The following is a 20,608-nucleotide window of genomic DNA, read 5'->3' as shown; positions in this document are numbered from 1 at the left end:
TGTATGGCTTCCGATGAAACAATTTAATTTCATGCAATTCGATATAAAACTCTTCCCTGTAGAGTTATCCATGGAGACTAGATCTTTCTGCGTAGAAAGATTGATTCAAGCCCAAGGGTAATATCAGTACACTTTCGTGTTTGGTCATGTACATTGGAAACCACTGGATTTCAATGATAGGCCCAGTGATTGCAGTAGTGCTTTACGGTTGTATATTTTACGACCGTGGAGAGCCGGTCGTGTGCCGCTAAAATCATCGTTCGAGGTTTGAATTGTCTGACAATTAGATAACAAAACTTTATATTCCCCGAGGGACATAGAGACTACTGGAGGTTGATTGAAGTCGCTGGAATATCATATATTACGAGGCTCATTATCCGTATCTACATGCAATATGTTAGAGTTTGCACAACACACAGTGATTGATATGTAGGAGGTTGTTCCTGCTGTATCTCTGACTGTTCAAGGCAAAACCAAACTTTATAAAACCCATGCTCGTAACGTCAGAATTTAGTAAACAAAATGGTCTCCTTAAACCATGTAGACCTCTTTGAAACTATAATTTTCGATTGTCTCATGGAATACTTTGACAGATTTTTACAAAAATCATTGCGCACCTGATAGTATCTCGTGGCCAAGAGATACTATCTGCTGCGCACCAGATAGTATCGCGTGGGCACTAGAAACTAACTATCACGTGCGCACCAGATACTATCACATGCGTACGAGGAACTATTTCGTGGCCACGGGAAAGTATCTGGTGCGCACCAGATACTTTCCCGTGCGCACAAGATAGTATCTCGTGCAAACGAAATAATAATTATTTTTTTCTCACAAAAAATATCCCGAATGGGCTTTCATAGTTAACTCTATGGCGAAAAACAAACATTTTCGAATTTCGAAAAACTAAGCCGAAGAAAAGTTTTCTTACAACAAGAGCTTGAAAATGAACCCAAACAAGTGGTGTATCAGAAGAGAATTGCAAAAGTTTGAGAGTCCGAATGTCTGTACCCGAGGTGCGTTCTACCTTAATACATTTCGATGAGGTTGCGTACTTTCTGTTTGTCTCTAAAAGATATTATCACTTCGAGTCATATTTGTGATAAAAAATATGCTGCTGCAACTTTTCTATTCCCGAAGACTACCTTATCATAGAATACCATTTAGTCGGAATAATTTACTCGTTAACAGACGTGTTTGAAAGATGGAACAATTTGATTCGACAGGTTGAAATATATGCATCAACATGTTCGTCAGTAAATAGTCTATATAATAATTCAATTAACACCACGTGCAATTCACATGGAATCGCTTCCTGCAAAAATATGTTAACTTGGTAGCAATAAATATAACCCTGGGCATTCTTTGAGTCCAAAAGATTTAAACTAAATATCATTTTGAACTTTTGGTCATAGTCTTGCATTTTCGTCAAACTTAAATATTGAATATAATGATAAATTTATATTCCTGTTTGTTCTTTTGTAACAATTGCCACTTTCATCTTTGATGGCCGAATTCAGTCAATATACGACATCTGCATTTTGTGTTCACTAGCCGACATATCAACTTAGCGTGTGATATAAATACGTTGAATAATTACGTGTCAATGAAAATTAGTGAACGTGTATCCGAAAAATCACCAACAAAAAGTATAAAACTGCGATCAAAGTGGATATGAATAACAAACCTCTTTTGTCAAAATCGGTGTGAGGTTTCATCATTCCTGGTTTTCCTTCTGACACAATACTTTAGTTTATCTTGCCATTTATGACTATTCTAAACTTTCTTTTTGATAAACAGAACCTGCAAATTGCTACTAGAAAATAGACACTCGTTTTTCCTTCAACATGTTGCAATATCTTTGAAATTATTCCCGACTGTTACTTCAATTCCCTGAAAGCTGGTTTCCTCAAGTGACTGACATGTAGTATTAATAAGGCGAGTTTTCAATAAAAATGTCAAAATTGTTGACATACGCTGTATTTTTTAATCTCGCTGTGTATTTATTGCTTACACAGGCATGTACTGTGGTCATAGTAGCTTTGTTGTCACATATCAGCTGTCATCTCGAATAAGTATGTCATGAGGTGATGTATCCAAATTTAGTTACTGTCTTTCACCAAACGTCAACCTCGCAACCCCTCGTCTTTTACAAGTGATTTAGTTGTGAAAACTACAACTTCAGCTGAACAGTATGCTACTGAACATGCAACCGTGTGCCATTTTGACGCGCCTTACCAACCACTCAACATAAAAGTCACGTCCTTTTCTCTGACTACAGGTCAGCAAAACGAGCAAATCAATCCATGCTTTCGTGCATGTACGGCCTCAGTCGTTCAATAAAATGTAACAGTAAACGAAATACATGCTTTACTGACCTTAACATGTAGAATAAATGTGACAGATGCCTCTCTTTTCTTCTTTACTAAATATTAACGATATACAGACTAACAAAGGGTGCACTTCTTACTTACACTGGAATAACTCCTCCTCCACCATACGCCGCTGAATTGAGTTGTGCAGTTACCTCAAATTGGTCTCATGATTTCGTTAACCAGTGTCGGTTCTTTTTGTGATTCCTAACGTGCGTTTCCTTGTAAGTCACTCGGTTCCTATCGTATGCTAATATTAGGTTCTGTGTATGAATTCGATCCGTTAGAAAGGAAGATATCATTGATCATGTTTTTTGGGTCGACGTAGATACCTTTCAAGACTTGTTTTGTCCGGTTTTTGTGACGGCATCGCTGTCCATTGATTTTTAAGAATCGGCATACCGTTCAAGCCTAATCGTTTGCCTTGCGCTAGTTAAGTGACATAAAGGCTTTATATAATAATCATTTTATTAGACAATAGAAAATCCGATCTATCTATCTATCTATCTATCTATCTATCTATCTATCTATCTATCTATCTATCTATCTATCTATCTATCTATCTATCTATCTATCTATCTATCTATCTATCTATCTATCTATCTATCTATCTATCTATCTATCTATCTATCTATCTATCTATCTATCTATCTATCTATCTATCTATCTATCTATCTATATGTCTGTCTATCTATCTATCTATCTAGCTACATGTCGATCGATCGATCAATCAATCTATCTACTCATCTAGAGATAAAGTGAGATAGTTACAGACAGAGAGGCAGAGACACGGACAGAGAGATACTCATTCACATATATATTCTATCTCGCCTTGTCTCTTTTGTATAGAAAATGTGTGAAATGAGCGCAATTTTTCTTCGTCGTCTGAACATTGTCTGGCTGTACGGTATCTGTAGCGTGCGTTACATAAGAATATTCTAATTTGAATACAACTTTCACCTCGGCTCTTGAATTAGATGTAAGAATAGAAAGCTTCATTTGCTAGAGACGTTATCTTTGCCTGAGGGTGGATGTCATTGGGAGTTGACAGTCGCCTCGGGGCGACAAATTTTACCTGACTGCGCAATTCTCGTCTTTGGAAAACGATGGCATATAACACAGTCTTAATGTCGAATAAGACGTGCATTTTAGCAATCACAAGATGTCAAGTCAGTACGGTAATGTAAGTGCGGAAGACTGCCGCGGGAAAATGCCGTAAATTCTGTCAAGACTCTGAATAAATAACTAGTTTGTGGGTATTGACACTGTGTTCATCATCCATTTCAATTATCAAGGGAACAGATTATTCCAAATTGAAAGAGTATTACCATTATATTACATTCTCCGCAACCGTGCATTCATGAGTCCAATCAAGTCTGATGAAATGGATGTTAAAAATCAAAAATCACTGAACAGTTAAAGGACAGCACGAAATGGTAACGAAGTAGGTCAAATACGGATTTCATTTATATATCGGGCATTTTCTTTCACATGTTGATTCTGTAATCCCAGCCACTTTGTCGCCAAGTGTGTATAATTGTATATAACCTCGACTTTACAACCAGATACAGTTAAATTATCTTAAGTATGTCGTTAGTCTATTTTCAGCCTGTTTAAAAAGACCATGTCAAAGTTGTCAAACCTACATAGGTAAGAGAGAATGCTCTATCATAAAAAAATGAAGCGAAGGGAGTTAAACGAGAATTTCAATATTATATTAGACCATTTACGATACCATACCTTGTGTGGTGTCTTATTTTTTCTATAAGTTATCTATTTTTTTCTAAAACGCACCCTTGAAATCACAGTGCAGAATTGACATCGTTTGCTTTCACATAATCCTTGACGAAAACAATAAAAAATTATATATATTTGCAGCAGATCTGTGGAAGGACTGAAGCGCGATTGAAAATATTACATCCCGAGTCGCAATATTGTTTACGAAAGAAAACTCTATCTTTCTGCCAATTTGTGTTTGTTTCGGTCTCTCATCGGCATTTTGTGTTGTCTCTACCTCATTGTCTTAACGCTTCTGTCTGTGTATCTCTATCTGGCTTTCTGCCTCTGTTTCTTTCACTGTTTGTGTTGTTCTCGCCATACCCTTACCTTTTCTCAACCTCTGTCTGTTTTCTCCCATAAATCGTTCCGAACACCTCCACCTAGCCACTCATTCATCTCCCTCAATATTTCCGTCTGTCTTACATCTTTGAACGAATACATAGGCAAATTCGAATAATTGCACACCCTTTGTCTGCTTGCTGAGTTAATCTTTTAGTATGACGTACATATCACATTTACAAAGGTATTACCGTCGTATTATTTACTCATTACTCATATGAATTCATAAATCGTGCGATAAGGATGTTTTATTTGTTCACAAAGAATGGTTTTTAAGATTTTAACTGACTATACAATTTCTCCAGAATCCAAACCTGTTGAATTGCAGACTGATTCCCTTGTAAGCGTATTATGATAGCTGTGTGCTCATTTCACGCCGAAATAAAAAAAATCGGAGGAACATTAAAATATCTAAAACATTCTGAAGTCCCGATGCTCTTTGTGTCATGCTATTGACAGCATGCATTCATAGGTCTTCATTGAAGATATTAAAATGACATTAAGTTAGATCATGGATTGTATTCAACGATTATGTGCCATGTGAGCTTATTGTGCCTCGCTTTGACTACGTACAATACGTCTACTAAAGACTGACTGGGTAATTTCAGGGGGAAACTTTAGCTCGTGCAGAAACTAAAATTGTGCCCTCAGCGAGGCTTTTAAATTCTTACTGTTACCCTGAATGGTGAGTTCCTAATCCTGTAACTTTAGCTTCCGTAATGCAAAAATCAGTAAATCAAAAGATTGATTGCTCGATCAATCGATCGATTGATCAATAAGTCTATCAGGCGGTCCGCCTGGCAGTCAGTCAGTCAATAGTGAGCTGACAGATAACCATATAGATAAAAAAACCCCAATAAATAATAGTTTTCTTCTTTAGAGTTCGCTTGCCCGACATATTAACTTTTATCTGATTAGTAGTGACTGAATGCTGTCCGAGTGACCGATTTATTGACGACATAGCTTCTCCGTGCAAGGTCAACAAATGATTACCAAGAAATTGAAGTATTAAATTGACTCTTTTATAAAGTGGGAAAAGCTGCATTTCGAGAGTTGTGTTATACATTGTGACGAACGCTGACTTCAATTTCTACAGCTAAAAGAATTATTTTCATCATTTAATATTAAACACCTATTACCTGGTCATGAGGGCTATAGCGCCCGTCGATCACCCCGAGGGGCCGTGTTTACCAGAAACACATCGCTATTCCTACGGCCTCGGGGTATAGCGATGTGTTTCTGGTAACGCATGGTCACGAGGGGTAATAAACGGGCGCTATAGCCCGAATAAAGACCAGGTTATAGGTGTTTTATACGCTCATGTTGCATTATGTTATAGTAATGTGCTTTTATATTTTGCACCTCAGCAATCCATCATAAGTTTACTTTGCGATATTTCCACAGCGATTCGAGTTACAGAAGTAAATTGTACCACTTTCTTCCAAAAACATTCTAAGCATACCTAGGCAACATCCAGGGCTGCACTTGAATTTTGTTTCGTCTATGAGCTGTTTAAGATCCTACGCCGTTGGAATGGAAAATATAACTGTTTTAGAGCGACGCTCGTCGCTCATTCTGGGCGCACATCACGCTCCAGTCACCCGCCATTGTTTGAAAGCTGCAGACGACACTACGGTCACGTGACCGAGCATTTTCCAAAATTTGGTCAAAACTATTTCCCTAGAGAAATAGCTTTTCAAAAAAATACTCTCTGACGTCACTTTTTGGGGCTAGACTATCTATTTTCTCGTCACGTGACGTATTCTGGCGAATAGCGACACGGAATGAGCATGTGGTGTTTTATAACATTTCTTAGTCAATTCAGACATCAATTATACCTTTTCTTTTGAAACTGCTATGATGGTTTGCCCTTTCGGGCATTTCCCCGGAGATATAATGTCAGTCAAATATTTCTTGACACGTACGGAATAGCTAGAGCAACACTTGCAACCTTTAGCGCCAAAATTTAAACCCGTTACGATAATGGTTGCTGATGTAACGGAGTGAAGGAACAGAGTAAACCCTAATCAACAAACCTTTTCATGTTTTCGTTATATTTCTTTCATAAAGGTCCATCTTTGTCGTAGGTTAGGTTAGAATACATTAATTGGGCCATACTATGGCGATGAAGGGGTTGAGAGGCGTCGATCTTCAGTTAAGTAAATCCCACTTTTCTATTCAGAAACGTCTTTTGTCTATATGCCATCAATAGTATACCAGGAGTCTAGTCACCGTTACTGCAAATTTCGACCTAGATGAAATTAAAGTAGCTCCGTTTACTATCCTTGGACAAGTAGGAAATAGCACAGGAGTTGGTCCAAGAAACTGAGAAAAGATACCTGTATATGTGTAGCGTTGTCCCGCTCTAACTAAATCGTTTGTACCAAAGTGAAGCTATAGATAGAGTTAGTCAGCCGGATCTAACAGTGCAACAAAAACACCTCACGAGACATCTTTACCTTTATCGTCTTTTGTATAATTCATGTGTTGCTTGTCAACTCAGCGGTATATAGACATCCATCCTACGCATACTCGACCGAAGACTTTAAATAAAAACATATATACCTTCATGGAAAATATTTTCACGTATACGATCAGAGCTTTCATGTAATCTTCTGATTTACCTATTGACGATCAACGACGTTTGAATAAAAAGGGTAACTGTATTTGCAGAAAGAACAAATTTTATCAGAAACGGAGATACCGAGAGAATAGCATCACACTGTAAGTCTGCTAGAAGTGCTCAATGTCAGATGTCAGCCAGTAGCTTACAGGGGTAGATAGGTAAATCCATCTATAAAATATACTTGCTGCGCGATTAACCTCTAAAATTCATTGTGTTGATCCAGTGACCTTTTAAATATATTAAATCAATTAATGTGAGGCTGCCTTGGGCATATACCTTCCTTACGTAGAGGTTAATATAAATGAAGCGCAAACAGCAGACACTTGACTCTGTGGTACTGATAAGATTGTCAATATCGCCAATGTTATTGTAGCTTAGTATTTATATTGGTACAGACATGGGTATAATTGCGTTTAAATTACATGTATGGTGGCTGCTTGATAACAGCACCATTCTTACCTTGAAGACTAATGGAAGCGCTAGTTGTAATGAATAAATTGAACTGAAAGCAAAGCGTAGTGAAAACGTTCTACGCGAGACGTTTGTTTCTCAAAGCTCTTCCTTCGTAAAACCGAGTTCGTTGAGGTTCTCGAGAGTAAATTTAGATATCTTACACATCTGAATAAACTGAAAAAGAAAGCAATGATGTTTTACTTATTGTTCTATGCCACATTTTAAACATATAACCACAAGCCGCACGTTGCCATTATCACAATTGAATGCCATACTTCAAATTAAATATCAAAACGCATGTAGCCAAGCAAGCGTTTTGGTATTCCCTAAGGTGATGCGACCTAGGTCATAATTACCCGGTTTTAAGATTACACCTCATCATATATTCTTCTCATTGCAATTAAATATTGAATAGGTTCATTGGTTTCAATGCTCGGCAAAACCTGTGGAAATAAATATGGAATTTTGTAGCATGAGTCAAAGGTTAATTGGTCTGGTAATTTGTAAACCTTGCGAGTACACAATGGCCTGATTGTTGTAACCACTATTACAATAGTTACGTTTCAGAATCTGCCTATCGATCAATAACACTCACAATCAATTATGGAAGGCTTTTCTCATTAAACTGCTGTGGATAGTGCTATAGTGATCATGTATGTCAATAATGCTGATAAGAACACCGAAAGGTATTTTGACATGAATATTAAGCTACGGCTTGTTGTCAGGGAATTTATTGTTGTGCTAAAAGTCTCCCGGATACTAGACACAAGGTATCCCGTCGACAGCTGCCTTGAATGTGAAACGATCTTTATGGCATATGTCCTAAGGATATAGCACAATGGCTGTTTTTGTTTGAACGTGCAAAACACTTAAGAAGTGCTTAGAGGTAAGAGTTAATTGGCTATACTGCCTAGGTTGGAACTGCTGAAGAGCGTGATAAAACGGCTGATCTGAATGCATGCAAACGTCATCAGCACAACAGTCACCGTAACATAAATTATGAAGGTACAACGAGAGCCCTAATACACACAGTGTCATGGAAACGTCACGCAAAGTAAATGATGATTACTCAAATATGTATTAGTACGTGCTTAAATCCGATACCTGCAAAGTGTTGAGAATCGGTAATTTCATCCATCTTTTGTAACACCCTAACATTGGATACCAGATTCATGATACAGTTTCAGGCAAAGGTCATAGTATTACCTTGCAGGTGACAGCTAACCTTCCTAATGAATAACAGTTCATTCTCCTCAAATAACACTTTTTAAAAATATTTTAAATCCTTTCATAGAGGTCCTCAGGTGACTGTATATTAACCGTGATCTTCTATACGCTTGCTACCAGTCTTGGTAGGGGCCGAGTTTAAGCACATCAAAGTAATTTTTAGTTGAACATAAGATAGCAATTATTTTTTAGAACAAATAAACTTCGCGAGATATCAGTTGAGATAAATGCAATATACTTGATGGTACGCTACATTATAAAAGATTGTAAAATTGATTTTCTTCAATAGGCTGGGGTATCTTTATAAGTGTAAATGTTACGTCGTGTGAGTCAAGCATCCATAGAAAAACAGCAATTAAGCTTTATTCAGAAGTGTGCAGTCTCAGTGGCTATTACATTCGGAGACATTACGGGAAAGCTCCATTAACTTAGGAATACCCTACTTCCCTACTTAGTTATCAGAGGATCAATTTCACAGGCCTGCCTTTCCTACAATGGCACCAACTGGATTAGATAAACATAACAATCGAACATTCACACCTTGGGGGATTAAAAGTCTTCTGTTTGTCACCCGAGTTGGTCAGAAAAGAACCCGGGTTTCAGGTACCATGCAAGTTAATGCAGTCTTTCCCTAATGATCATTTGTAAAATCACAGGTTTGATCCATTAAGTTAACATAATGTAACACACAATTACATGACATGACATGACATGACATGACATGACATGACATGACATGACATGACATAACGCTGAGGTATCAAAAACTTCAAGTCGCGAAAGGTGATGAATTAACATATTGAGCGAAGAGAAAGTTTGATAAATAAAGTAACTACTTCTGATGTTACGAGACATTTCACTTAAAGTTGAGAATATCAGCTAAAGTATACACAAAATAAACTTTTCAGTTGTTTCATTGAATTTGTGACCCATCTGATCCTATGACAATGTGGCAGGATATTTGTCATTTATGCATACAGTTTTGCTCTAGCCCTTTTGCCTATACATAAGGTGCTGAATTGCATTTAGACAATCACACGCGTAACGCAATCGAGATTCACGGTTCTGGGCGGAAAAGAGTATGGTGCGAGGCGGTTTTCTGCACTTTCAGTCCGAAGTTAAACAACTTTTCATATAGGTTACTAACTTTGCTGCATAAAATTAACCGTTAGGGGAAACTGCTTCTGAGAAGTAAACCTTCCCTGAAATGTGCTGAAGCGACATTTTCTTGAGACTGAAGGGTTCAGATTCTTTCCAAACAATCATTCGAAGATGTTTTTCGATGGAAAATAAATGCGCGTAGGAGTACATTCTTGCATAAATCCATTAACGGATCCAGTTTCCCCATTTTTGCGGCAAAATACCATTTATCGGCATATAATCAAAATATACTGAAGACCAGGGTTGTTTTTTATTAAAATTTTACCTTACAAAGGTTTCAAAAGAAGAAAGAAGCACAAAGATCGCTCATCTCGATGGCGTCGCAAACCTTGTGTCCATGCATTATAGAAACTTAGACTGTACAGCTACCTTTTTTCCCTACATTGTTGCGCCACCCACGGAAAAAAACATGGCCGCCTTTTTGACATTTCAATATCGGTAACTTGTTGGTGATCGCTCCTCACCAATTAAAAATGCATGTATTGTGAATTCAACATCTATTGAAAAGTTTAAGCAGTTTTCAAATACCTAGCTCGTTGATTACGACCACGTCAATCGACCCTTGTTTCTCATGTGGAATAACTTGCCCTATTATCAAGGCTAGCAGGTACGCTAATTTGACGGTTATTTTGAGAGGTCTTGCTCCTACTTTCGATCAACACGTTATTCTCGTTTTACATGTTTTAAATTGGTACCTGGCACTATTTGTCGTTCGTATGTGAGTTGTTTTCGAAACTGAAAATAGAAACATTTGCACCCGTAAGCATCATGTTAGATTGTTGCGTGCATGGGCGTTAATACATTTTATGCCTGAAGAACGCAGTCACCATTTGACGCTTCCTAGCAATAATCCATTGCGCTGTTGCTATGGCTACCCCGGTGCATTATTTATACCCTGTGCAGTCTTACATGTAAGCTTTTTGTCTTTCCGCAGGAAACGATAGCTGTCGTTGGGGACGGTTTTCTATGCTAGCCGCCAATCCGTTCAATGCGTCACGTTGATGAGAATCCATGAAGGGCATTAGTACGATGATGCATACACGTCGTCATGGTGATCTGTGAAGGCGATTAAATCGTTCATATATCCGAAGTCTGGCAGTTGAATCTTCCGATTTTGGGAGTCGGAACACTGCGGATGATCTTCGAAAGTGCACGACTGCTACTGCCGATAAGGAAAGTGATCGCACTTTGTCGGCCCAAATGTGGCGTTGATAAACGATGTTAACGGGTTCGTTTGTGAGGTGCTAGGAATGCCTTAAACTCTGGTCCATAGTGCACAACTGGAACCGCGACTTCTACAAGACTTTCATCGGGCGTGAGGAATATTTCAACCCTGTTTACCTCTATCCTAACTGCATTTTTTCTGTCGGAAAATGGGCTTCTATCAGAACCAAGCTCTTATGTCGGTGACAGAGAGTCCTATGATGGACTTGATCTTGAACTCAAGTGCAATAGACAAAATTCATACCTGTCTGTGCAACCTCAAAGAATGCGATATGCCTAACCTTGACAGTCTTATACTAAATGTACCCTTTCTTTTCGACCATGCATATAAGGTTATGGACAATATCATCCGTGACAATAACCTGACCTGCCCAAACAATCCGTTCAAACCACCCGCAATCTTGACGGACACCAAAAAGTACGCGCTGATGGTCCTCTTCTTCGTCACGGTAGCCTTATCGATAATCGGAAACGTGACGGTGATCTGCGTCTTGACGTGTGGCTCGAGGAGGAAGCGGGAGTTCAGCATGTTTCTACTGAACCTTGCGATAGCCGACTGGACACTCGCCATATTCTCGATGCCTTTCGCCTTCATGAATGCCATGCTTAATGAATGGGTTTTTGGGGACGTTATGTGTCCTATCACAGCTTACATAAAAAAGGTAGGTAGTCTTACATTTTGGACTATGAACATCGAATCTGACAGGCGTTTTGACACGAGAGAGCAATCGAGGAATGCCTTTTACACGTTGTCATCATTACCCATTGTTGCCATAACGCATACAATCAACTCGAAGTTTCCCCATGGCCATCTACTAGAGGAAGGTTATTTTTAAATTAGGAAAATCTTGAAGCTGCCAGCTTTCATTAGCTCGCAAAGTAATGCGATATCTTGTATTTATAATCCTACCTTATTTTCCTATTGAATTAAGTTGCAGTAGCATTGTAAATGATTGCAATGCATGCAAAGTGACCCTGGAATCGAATTGACTTTGATAAACATTAATCTAAATTCCGTTTATGCCACTGTCACTGAGCATATTTTTCAACGAAATGATCATGCATTTCAAGTTATGCCATTGAAGGAAGTAGGAATTCTAAAAGACTCTTTCAACAATTTTGGTGAGATATAACATGCCGTACTCTGAAATATGCCCGTTTCAGGATGATCTTCCTATATTTTCTCTTCATTTGCTTTCGCACCATAGAGTTTTCATTTTTCGGCCTTGAAAACGCATTGAAGTATTCACACGCTTTGACAGTCATTTGTTTGGGTTAATTGGACTGTGAATTCACCCTTCTGCTCTTTTATTCGACATCTCTTCTTAATTAAACATAGAAGAACGATGAGAGTGTCCTCGGCACCTACTCTCGTTTAGTTTGTATAGGGTGATGTGATCAGATTAATTGAATAGAATACTCTCAGCCTTTTCCCCTGCGTCAATGTGTAGATTGACCAAAATGCCGTGGTGTACATTTTATCTTATTCGTCTGTAGTAGTAAAATTATTGATGGATGCTGGGAGCCACAATGCCATTTATACCGACAAGCTGATAACATAATCTTTGTTCAAATATAGTCTAGCAACCTCAGCCTTCCTCGAAAAGTGCAAACCGTTTGACCCATGCTTTTTCTTCAGTATTGTTCGGCCCAGATGAAGCATGAATGTCAGCATTCCTGTGAGCGTTTGCGCTGCATTTCAGCAGTGCTTGAAACATTGAAGTCCAAGATAAGAAAGGTTTTTTCGGCCAATTACGCTCGTCTTTTGGTAGAATAAGCACACTCATTATTTGTTCAAGCATGGACGCAAACGACATCAAGGTAAAGGCCGATATGTTTACGGGAGCAATATAAAGTTTTCTGCGGTTAATGGATATAAAGGCATATCGAGGAAGAAAAATTGCTTTGTCTGGCTTCCCTCTGTACTCACGATTCAGATTGTCTGGATTGAGCTTCAAGACACCGGAATCGTAAAATTGCAAATTCAGTACAGAAAGGATGTAAGTGAAATTTCTGCACTATTTCATCCTTTTAGGAAATGAACCCTTAGTAACTACTGCAGAGTGTTTTGTCTGTATCTTTCTTTTCGGTCCACAATCACGCTCTTGTTCGTATTCCTGAACGTGCCATATTCCTGACAATTGGTCTCCTCCCTCCCCCCCCCCCTCCCTCTCTCTCTCTCTCTCTCTCTCTCTCTCTCTCTCTCTCTCTCTCTCTCTCTCTCTCTCTCCCCCTTGTGTCGGTGTAGTATAACATATATTTTACGAGAAACGTTAAGTTTTACTGAAGGACTGATAATGGTAATTATAGGATTAATAGGTACGAATGAATTGCTTGTTCTCATAATGAAGGCAAATAATGCATGATCAGGGTCTATACCATAAAAAAGGACAAAATACCCTTAAAATTGAAGCATTAGCCTACATCTTGCAGTCTACATTTCTCCGAGATATTTCTAAGAATGGGTGTTTTTTGTTCGTTTAATACCATACATTTTGCGATATAAAACCATTCGGAAATATATACTTATAAGCGACCTGGAGGTGGCGTCGCCGGGACAGACGACATAAGTGTTATGATATTTTAAAATGGCCTCGAGACTCCATGAAAAATACTTGCAAAATGTTTCTCTCTATGTAGTCTAAAAGTTAAATATTGCAAAGGGTAGTCGATATACAACAATACTAGTTCCGCCCGTCGTGCTGTGAACTTAATGAGGTCACTGCTAAAGGATCATTGTAAGTGGTAGTTGGATTTGCTGTCTATTGTGGTGATAGAATACATTCTTAATCAACAACGCCGTCTTTTGTTCCCCTTTGATAGAGAGGGACTATCATCAAGAAATCCGTTTGTGAAACGCGCATGTAGCTTACCGTACTTTGGCGAATATTTTCCGTTTCATGTTTGTGCATAAGTATCGCGGCTGACGTTGTTCATGTATATCAGGTGTGTTGTCCTCTACGTCACACATCAACACATCAAAGCCTGAAATCCTCAACACCTTTGAAAACATCTCAGTGGTGAGAAAGTAGGACAATTAGAACACGATTTCCGTCCGCTTCAGTCAAAACATTACAGGCAACAGCACCTGAATTATCAAATTGAATGATATTTCAAAGCAACCCTTTATAACTAAGATGACATCATATGATCAAAATAGTGAAAATGTTTAGGTTCATCTTCCTGCTTCCTCTTATTTTCACACATTACATAGAAACGTTCAGAATGCTTACAGTGGTCAGAGTAATATTTCTTGTCTCCAACACAAGTTTCAGAAAGTTAAGGAAAAAGAAAATGTATAGATGAATTATGACCTATGGCAGATCTATATAAGTTCATGCTAATGCTAATGCATTGGGAGATATTGACCGTTTCACCTTTCACTATCGTGTTAATATGGGTCTGATCTCTATTCATAATCTCTTCATGTACGGATATATGGAGTTATTTTCATATCTCGACCAATCGGATTGCTGTATTTCTGCCATCAATATATTGTTATGACAAATTATATTACCATGTCCTGTTTATCGCATTTTAATTGGTCGAGCTGAACCACTTGACTGACCACAAATACACAGTAATGGATTGTTTACACGCCCGTGAATAATATGAATAATAATATTTAAAACTCACAGCATCGTAAACATTGTTACTTTACTGCTAAAACATAAATTGTAATTTGTATTAAGATTATAATCAATCTCAAAATAAAATGGAGCACTTGTGGGCCAAGTTTTGGCACTTTTTTCCAAAATACCTTCGGATTTGCAAATCTTTTACAGCGCGCGAGACAGTGCGAGCTCGTATGCAGCGCAGCACGTCACTGTTGGGTGAATACAAGTTCTGGGCTCTGTTATCTTTCGCGTGGGAAATTTCGTAAATTTTTGACGGTTTTCTGGGGTTCGTTGAAAATATAATCGAAATAACAAACTCTGACCTGACCGTTAACGTTTATGGGCGCGGGCGAGAGGAAAGCCAAAATTGACGGGCACAGCAAGCCTCGCCCGTTAATTTTTAGCTTTACTCTCGCCCTTGCCCATAAATAAACGTGAATAGTCAGGGCGTCGCTCGTTATTTCTATAATAATTAACATCAACTAGAATAATAGTTTTGTTAAACACACTTGACATGATGTACTTTTCGTCGATATTTATTTCTAAGAGAGGGCACGAACATTTGAAAATCGGTATCCTTATATTGTTAATCGCGTAGAAGTACTGATTTGTAGAACCTTTAGAAGATTCGGAATGATATTGAGATGCAGAGGACAATGGCTGTAAAACCATTATTTACGTCGATTCAAACTTCAAATGCATAGTGTTCCGTCTCCCGGGGTAGTAGCATTTGTTTTTTGTGAATTCAAATTGAAAAACAGTGAAAACGGTGATATATAAGGGTTATAAGGCTTGACTTTGTGGAAAGTACAACATCGACAACTGAAAGCCGAGCATCCCTGCATATTAATCTGCTGTTGCAAAGCTGTGCAGGGAAAAGCTTGTGAACTTATCACGGTTTAGAAAATGTCAGCGAATTTGCACGGCTAAGAATTGACGTAACAGTGCTGCATATACAATACCGTATCAGCGAGAAAAACGTCTATGCTTACTAGTCTAATCAACATATGCAAATTCTCCCGCCCACATTTCCACGAAAAGAACAAGATATTACGTGCCAGGACGCTGGGACTTCAGAACGGCAGTGTCGAAAATAGTCTTTTGTAAATATACCAGGCTAATATCATTAATAATACACAATGAAACACATAAACACATTAGATCTTGGCATTTTATAATCCTTTATACTGAGAAAAGACTATGATCTTTCCGGGAATTCCTCGTATTAGTTGAATATTCTAGATTCGCAAAAAGCATTTCTCCAAAAGTTTACTGTCAGGGATTACTAATGTCTCCGTCAAGAAGATAATCGCGGTACAACGTCAGAATATATTCATATACATAAGACAGTATCCTTCATATGAAAAATCATTAAATATGGCGTCTCTTACATATTAAATGTCAGAAAAATGTTTTCCTTTTATCATATTCCTTTTTTTTTTATAATGCCGGGAAAACACACTCGGCTTTTTACGAGACGTCACTTATGTACAACAGGTGTTTGAACTTCGGCGGGATTTTTAAAGCCTCTTTTGTTTCACGTACAGTTTGATGTTGGTTAATTTAGTGACTGTGTGACGTTTTCAGGAAATTCAGGGAAGAGCACTTGCTTTTCTTATAGTAAATACCATCTCTCTGTCAATCTAATTTGTATGGTGACCATCATTTGCCAGCTGTAACACAACAACATATGATTTCTTGAAATATCGTTCGCTTTCACTATCCGTACCTGGATTTTTTAGTCCGTAATTGTCACCGATTCTGACAAAGCTTCCCCAATTTGTTCCACGACTTAGACGATTTAGTATTTCTAGAAGAAGACGACGGTGAATATGGGCTTCAAGGTGGAACTTTCTTCCGTGTATTACAAGTAGTTAAAAGCATGCTTTCTCGAGTGCAAGAGAAGTACAGTGAAGTCCACTCCACTGCAATGTCTACGGCACGGAGAGCTTGTCAAATTAATAGGCAATTGTTCCTATGGTTAGCTGTAAGGTTCGATGTGGAAATTCCTCAGAAGTCTAGAATGTACAAGTGTAAGAAGTGATGAACGCGCCTCGGGGATAGATAGTCGGACTCTCAAATTTTCACAATTCTTTTCTGATCTACCACTTGTGGGGGTTCATATTAAAGCTCTTGAAGAAAGAAAATTTTCACCGGGCTAAGATTTCCGAAAACCCAAAATTTAATTTTCCATACAGAGTTAACACAGGAATAGTGGTCACTTTGAATTTCAAATATCGCAAAATATTGGGTAATTTGTTTCGCTAAAAAACTTTGCTCGATGACCTCCGATTTTCATCGTCGATTTGGTAAGAGAATGGTTGAAAGCTTCATTCAGGAAAGTTGAGCAAAAGTTTAGGTCTTTCACTTTCGAGGCGCATACTACCTTAATTATATTTATTTTTCAACAATTTGAGCATCATCAGGCAAGTACTTGGCAGTCAGTTTCATATATTAAACGGGACGCACAAAAGGTTACAAAGAGAGCATCCGAGATCTGAGATCCTGTCCAAATATATTATAAAGTCCCATAGAGATGTGAATCATTAAAAACATGAGTAAATAAATATCAAACAGTTCAAATCGTGGAGGTAATAGCGGCGCCTTCACCGGATGTACATCAACTTTTAGAAGAAACAAACATTGGACTGACAGTTGTAGAAGTATGTTTAATGTTGAAAAAGTAAGGTATTTTCTATATGTGGGTAAAACTTCTATTGTTTATAGAGTGAGCGGTTGTAGAAATAAAATGGTATGAATACGCGGTTTTTATATGGGAATAATCTGTACCAGTACGCAACTAAACGAAAACCGATCGTGACAAATATATCCAAACTTGGGCTGCAAGTACATTAGGAGTAAATGCGTCATGGAACAAAAAGTCGAATCGGCGTTTTGGAAAGCTGTTGAACTTAATTAAATTAGTTTTGCTTAAATGAAAGTAAAGGCCAATAAGGTTTCTATGACGTTTACGGTTTCAAGTTTCATTGTAAAGTAAACCAGACCTAACTTCTGGTCTAACTTAGGGTGAAAAACCAAAGTTGGGCACAGTCTACAGTTTTCCATCATTCAATAGGTGTTAAATTTGTGTTTGCAGTGTTCATGCTCTTCAGAAAATGAACGTTTAGACACTGGACTTGCGGTAGGCCAAAGTATCGTACACGTGAATATACTAACAGTGTCACATGCGGAAAGAATTTACATGTGGAGTGTGTTCCCAAGAGACAGTGGAATGACGCACTAAAAATGGGAAATTTTCAATGTGTCACGTTGTCCTGAAATTTGCTAACTTATAGGTAACGTAGCGATACGTGTGATATTGTTCTCTACCACAAAATTACCAGATAACTGGTATGTTTACCGAAACCAAGATAACGTCACAAGAGTCTTGTGCGATCCTTCAAGACTGATTTGGAGCATAGCAGAACAAGAAAGACTGGGACATTCCAATGTAGGAAGAGGGGCATTTGACTATTGTCAGGTGTACAGATTTTAACGAAACTTACACAACGTCCATTTCACACTCAGGAAATCGCTTATCGATATTGTAATCTGCAGAAAACACCGTACCTATTTTATGATAATGAACCTTTATCATTTATCTCGTCTGAATCTTTTTAATCTCAGCTGCTTTTTCATTGCCTAACCTTGTGTAAAATTAATTTAGGCAGACACGTTGAAAGTTGTGGAGAAAGCATCTTTTATTCTCTGACTGAGATTTACACTTGTAAGGTTTCAAATTATGTTCCATTTTTAAAGTATTTCTAGGCTAGTTGTCACTCGTACATACCGATGACTAGTCTATATTGGGTAGGATTTCCGCGACGATGTCAATGTCGACATCTATCTAACAAGACGATGCCATTTAATTCAGCGGAAGTTTATAACAAGCGTATAAATGTTGCGGAAACGCTTTCAGCTTCCTGCATTTATGTATGTTCTGGTAGAGTTAACTTGAGCGAAGGACAGGCAGCTTAAGAGCTTCTGATATAATCCCGAAATAACCAGTATGGTTAAATATAACCGTAAAAGTAAGTTTTATTACTAAAAAAACATCATATTGCGCGAAAAAGAAGATATAGCGTGTGTTGGCCACCAAGTAAGCAGGCGAATTTCTTCGGATAGGAAGAACCTAGGGTATCTAAAATGAATCAAATTTCTTACAATTAATTCATTGTACATGTGGCCTTACGTGTAGCCCAACTTGACCCAATCAGCCTTGAAGTATTCCGTATTGCATTTTGCTGCAATCAATAATAATCTATACTGGCTTGTAAACATTGTTATTTTCGGATTCGGATTCACTTGCACATCTTAGTGGCCCTCCTCTCTTCATTTGAGCAAATGTACGATGGATGGGAGTTCCTTTGAAAGAAAGCTACTGACAAAGTTTATTGCAACAGAGGTTATATTTCAAAAAGTACGATTATAATGCAAAGGAAGGCGCACTGTATTTTCTCAGGCTATGTTAAATGGCAAGTGAATGCTTAGATTAGAAGTGGATTCAGAATGCGTTGTGCTGAAATTTCAATTGCAACCAAATACCTTTAGATATTTTCAAATAAGTCTACGGCGAAAAGTATATTTCATAATCGTATTAAGAAATTTTCGTGAATATATATGCTCTGAATATAAATTTTATATCTAGGCTCTAGGCCCACCTGCTATTTGATGATATGAAACAATACAGTGTTTGCCAGTGCTTTCTCTCTAGTCCACGTAGATAAAGGGCACTTCTCTTTAACACTAGCCTAATTCATCTAATCTTATTTCAGATATCGGAATGTGTCAGCATCTTTACCCTGACAGCCATCGGAATCGATCGCTACTATGCTGTGATGTACCCTCTGAAAAACCGCATGTCGACGTCGAGACCGAAGATCATCATAGCCGGGATATGGTCAATCTCGCTGAGCCTGTCACTTGTGAAGCCTATAGTGTCTTACACGAGGACCTTCTGGCTGGACAAAAACACAAACAACACGCTCACCGTGTGCAAGGAGTGGTGGCCAAACAGAAAACTACAGATAGTGTATGAACTGACCTTATTCATTACAACATACATCATACCGTTGACGATACTATCCTTTACTTACACCAAGGTGGCGCTAAAACTTTGGGGGCGGAGCCTTCCAGGAAATGCAGATAAAGGCAGGGATGCGACACATAGGAAGTCCAAGAAAAAGGTACACTACAAAATAGTCTTACTTGTGTTTCAATTCTTCATGCGACACACTGCGAATTACTGATCATGATAGGTTTATTCTAGGCGTGATTATGATATATCTTGTCACATGTCGCTATGTCGCATTGTATCGTGCTGTTATATGTCATAGCAAAGTATGTAGTATCGTGTCATGTTGCGCTGTATTACATTGCATGGTGCTGTGAAATGTGTCTTTTCATATCATATCATATCATATCATATCATATCATATCATATCATATCATGTCATATCATATCATATCATATCAGATCAGATCAGATCTTATGTCGTCATGTCATGAAATGTTATGTTATAATTTCATGTATGTCATCTTGTGATGTGCGCTTTTTTATGTTTTTGTGATATGTGGTATGTTATTCTATATAATATTATATAGTTTTATTTTTGTTTTGTGATGTTACACTGTTTTAGGTTACATTTGGTTCGTTTGAAGTTCGGTAAGGTTAAGTTATGTTTAAAGCCTCGATAGCTGCTAATGTGTAATAAATGGATCTCAGAATATCTTTAGTTTTCCAAGAGTTTTCTTTGAATATGACCCATTAGACCTAGAGACTGAAAAAATGTATAACACTGTCATAATTG

General features: G+C 38.0%; 1 protein-coding gene across 1 annotated transcript in view; it reads left to right on the top strand.

Moving 5' to 3' along the window:
• The window catches only part of LOC139123098 (substance-K receptor-like), a 54,927-nt gene that overhangs the window by 26,152 nt on the left and 8,167 nt on the right, over window positions 1-20,608 (top strand). Inside the window, exons 2-3 of the mRNA XM_070689086.1 lie at window positions 10,892-11,843; window positions 19,574-19,984. Of these exons, the coding sequence (XP_070545187.1) occupies window positions 11,331-11,843; window positions 19,574-19,984 (924 nt within the window). The 5' untranslated portion in view covers window positions 10,892-11,330. The remainder of the gene's footprint in view (window positions 1-10,891; window positions 11,844-19,573; window positions 19,985-20,608) is intronic.

The sequence above is a fragment of the Ptychodera flava genome, chromosome 22 (assembly GCF_041260155.1).
Source record: "Ptychodera flava strain L36383 chromosome 22, AS_Pfla_20210202, whole genome shotgun sequence".
NCBI classification, from domain to species: domain Eukaryota; kingdom Metazoa; phylum Hemichordata; class Enteropneusta; family Ptychoderidae; genus Ptychodera; species Ptychodera flava.
The sequence above is the reverse complement of the archived record's forward strand: the minus strand, read 5'-3'. Positions and strand labels throughout refer to the sequence as shown.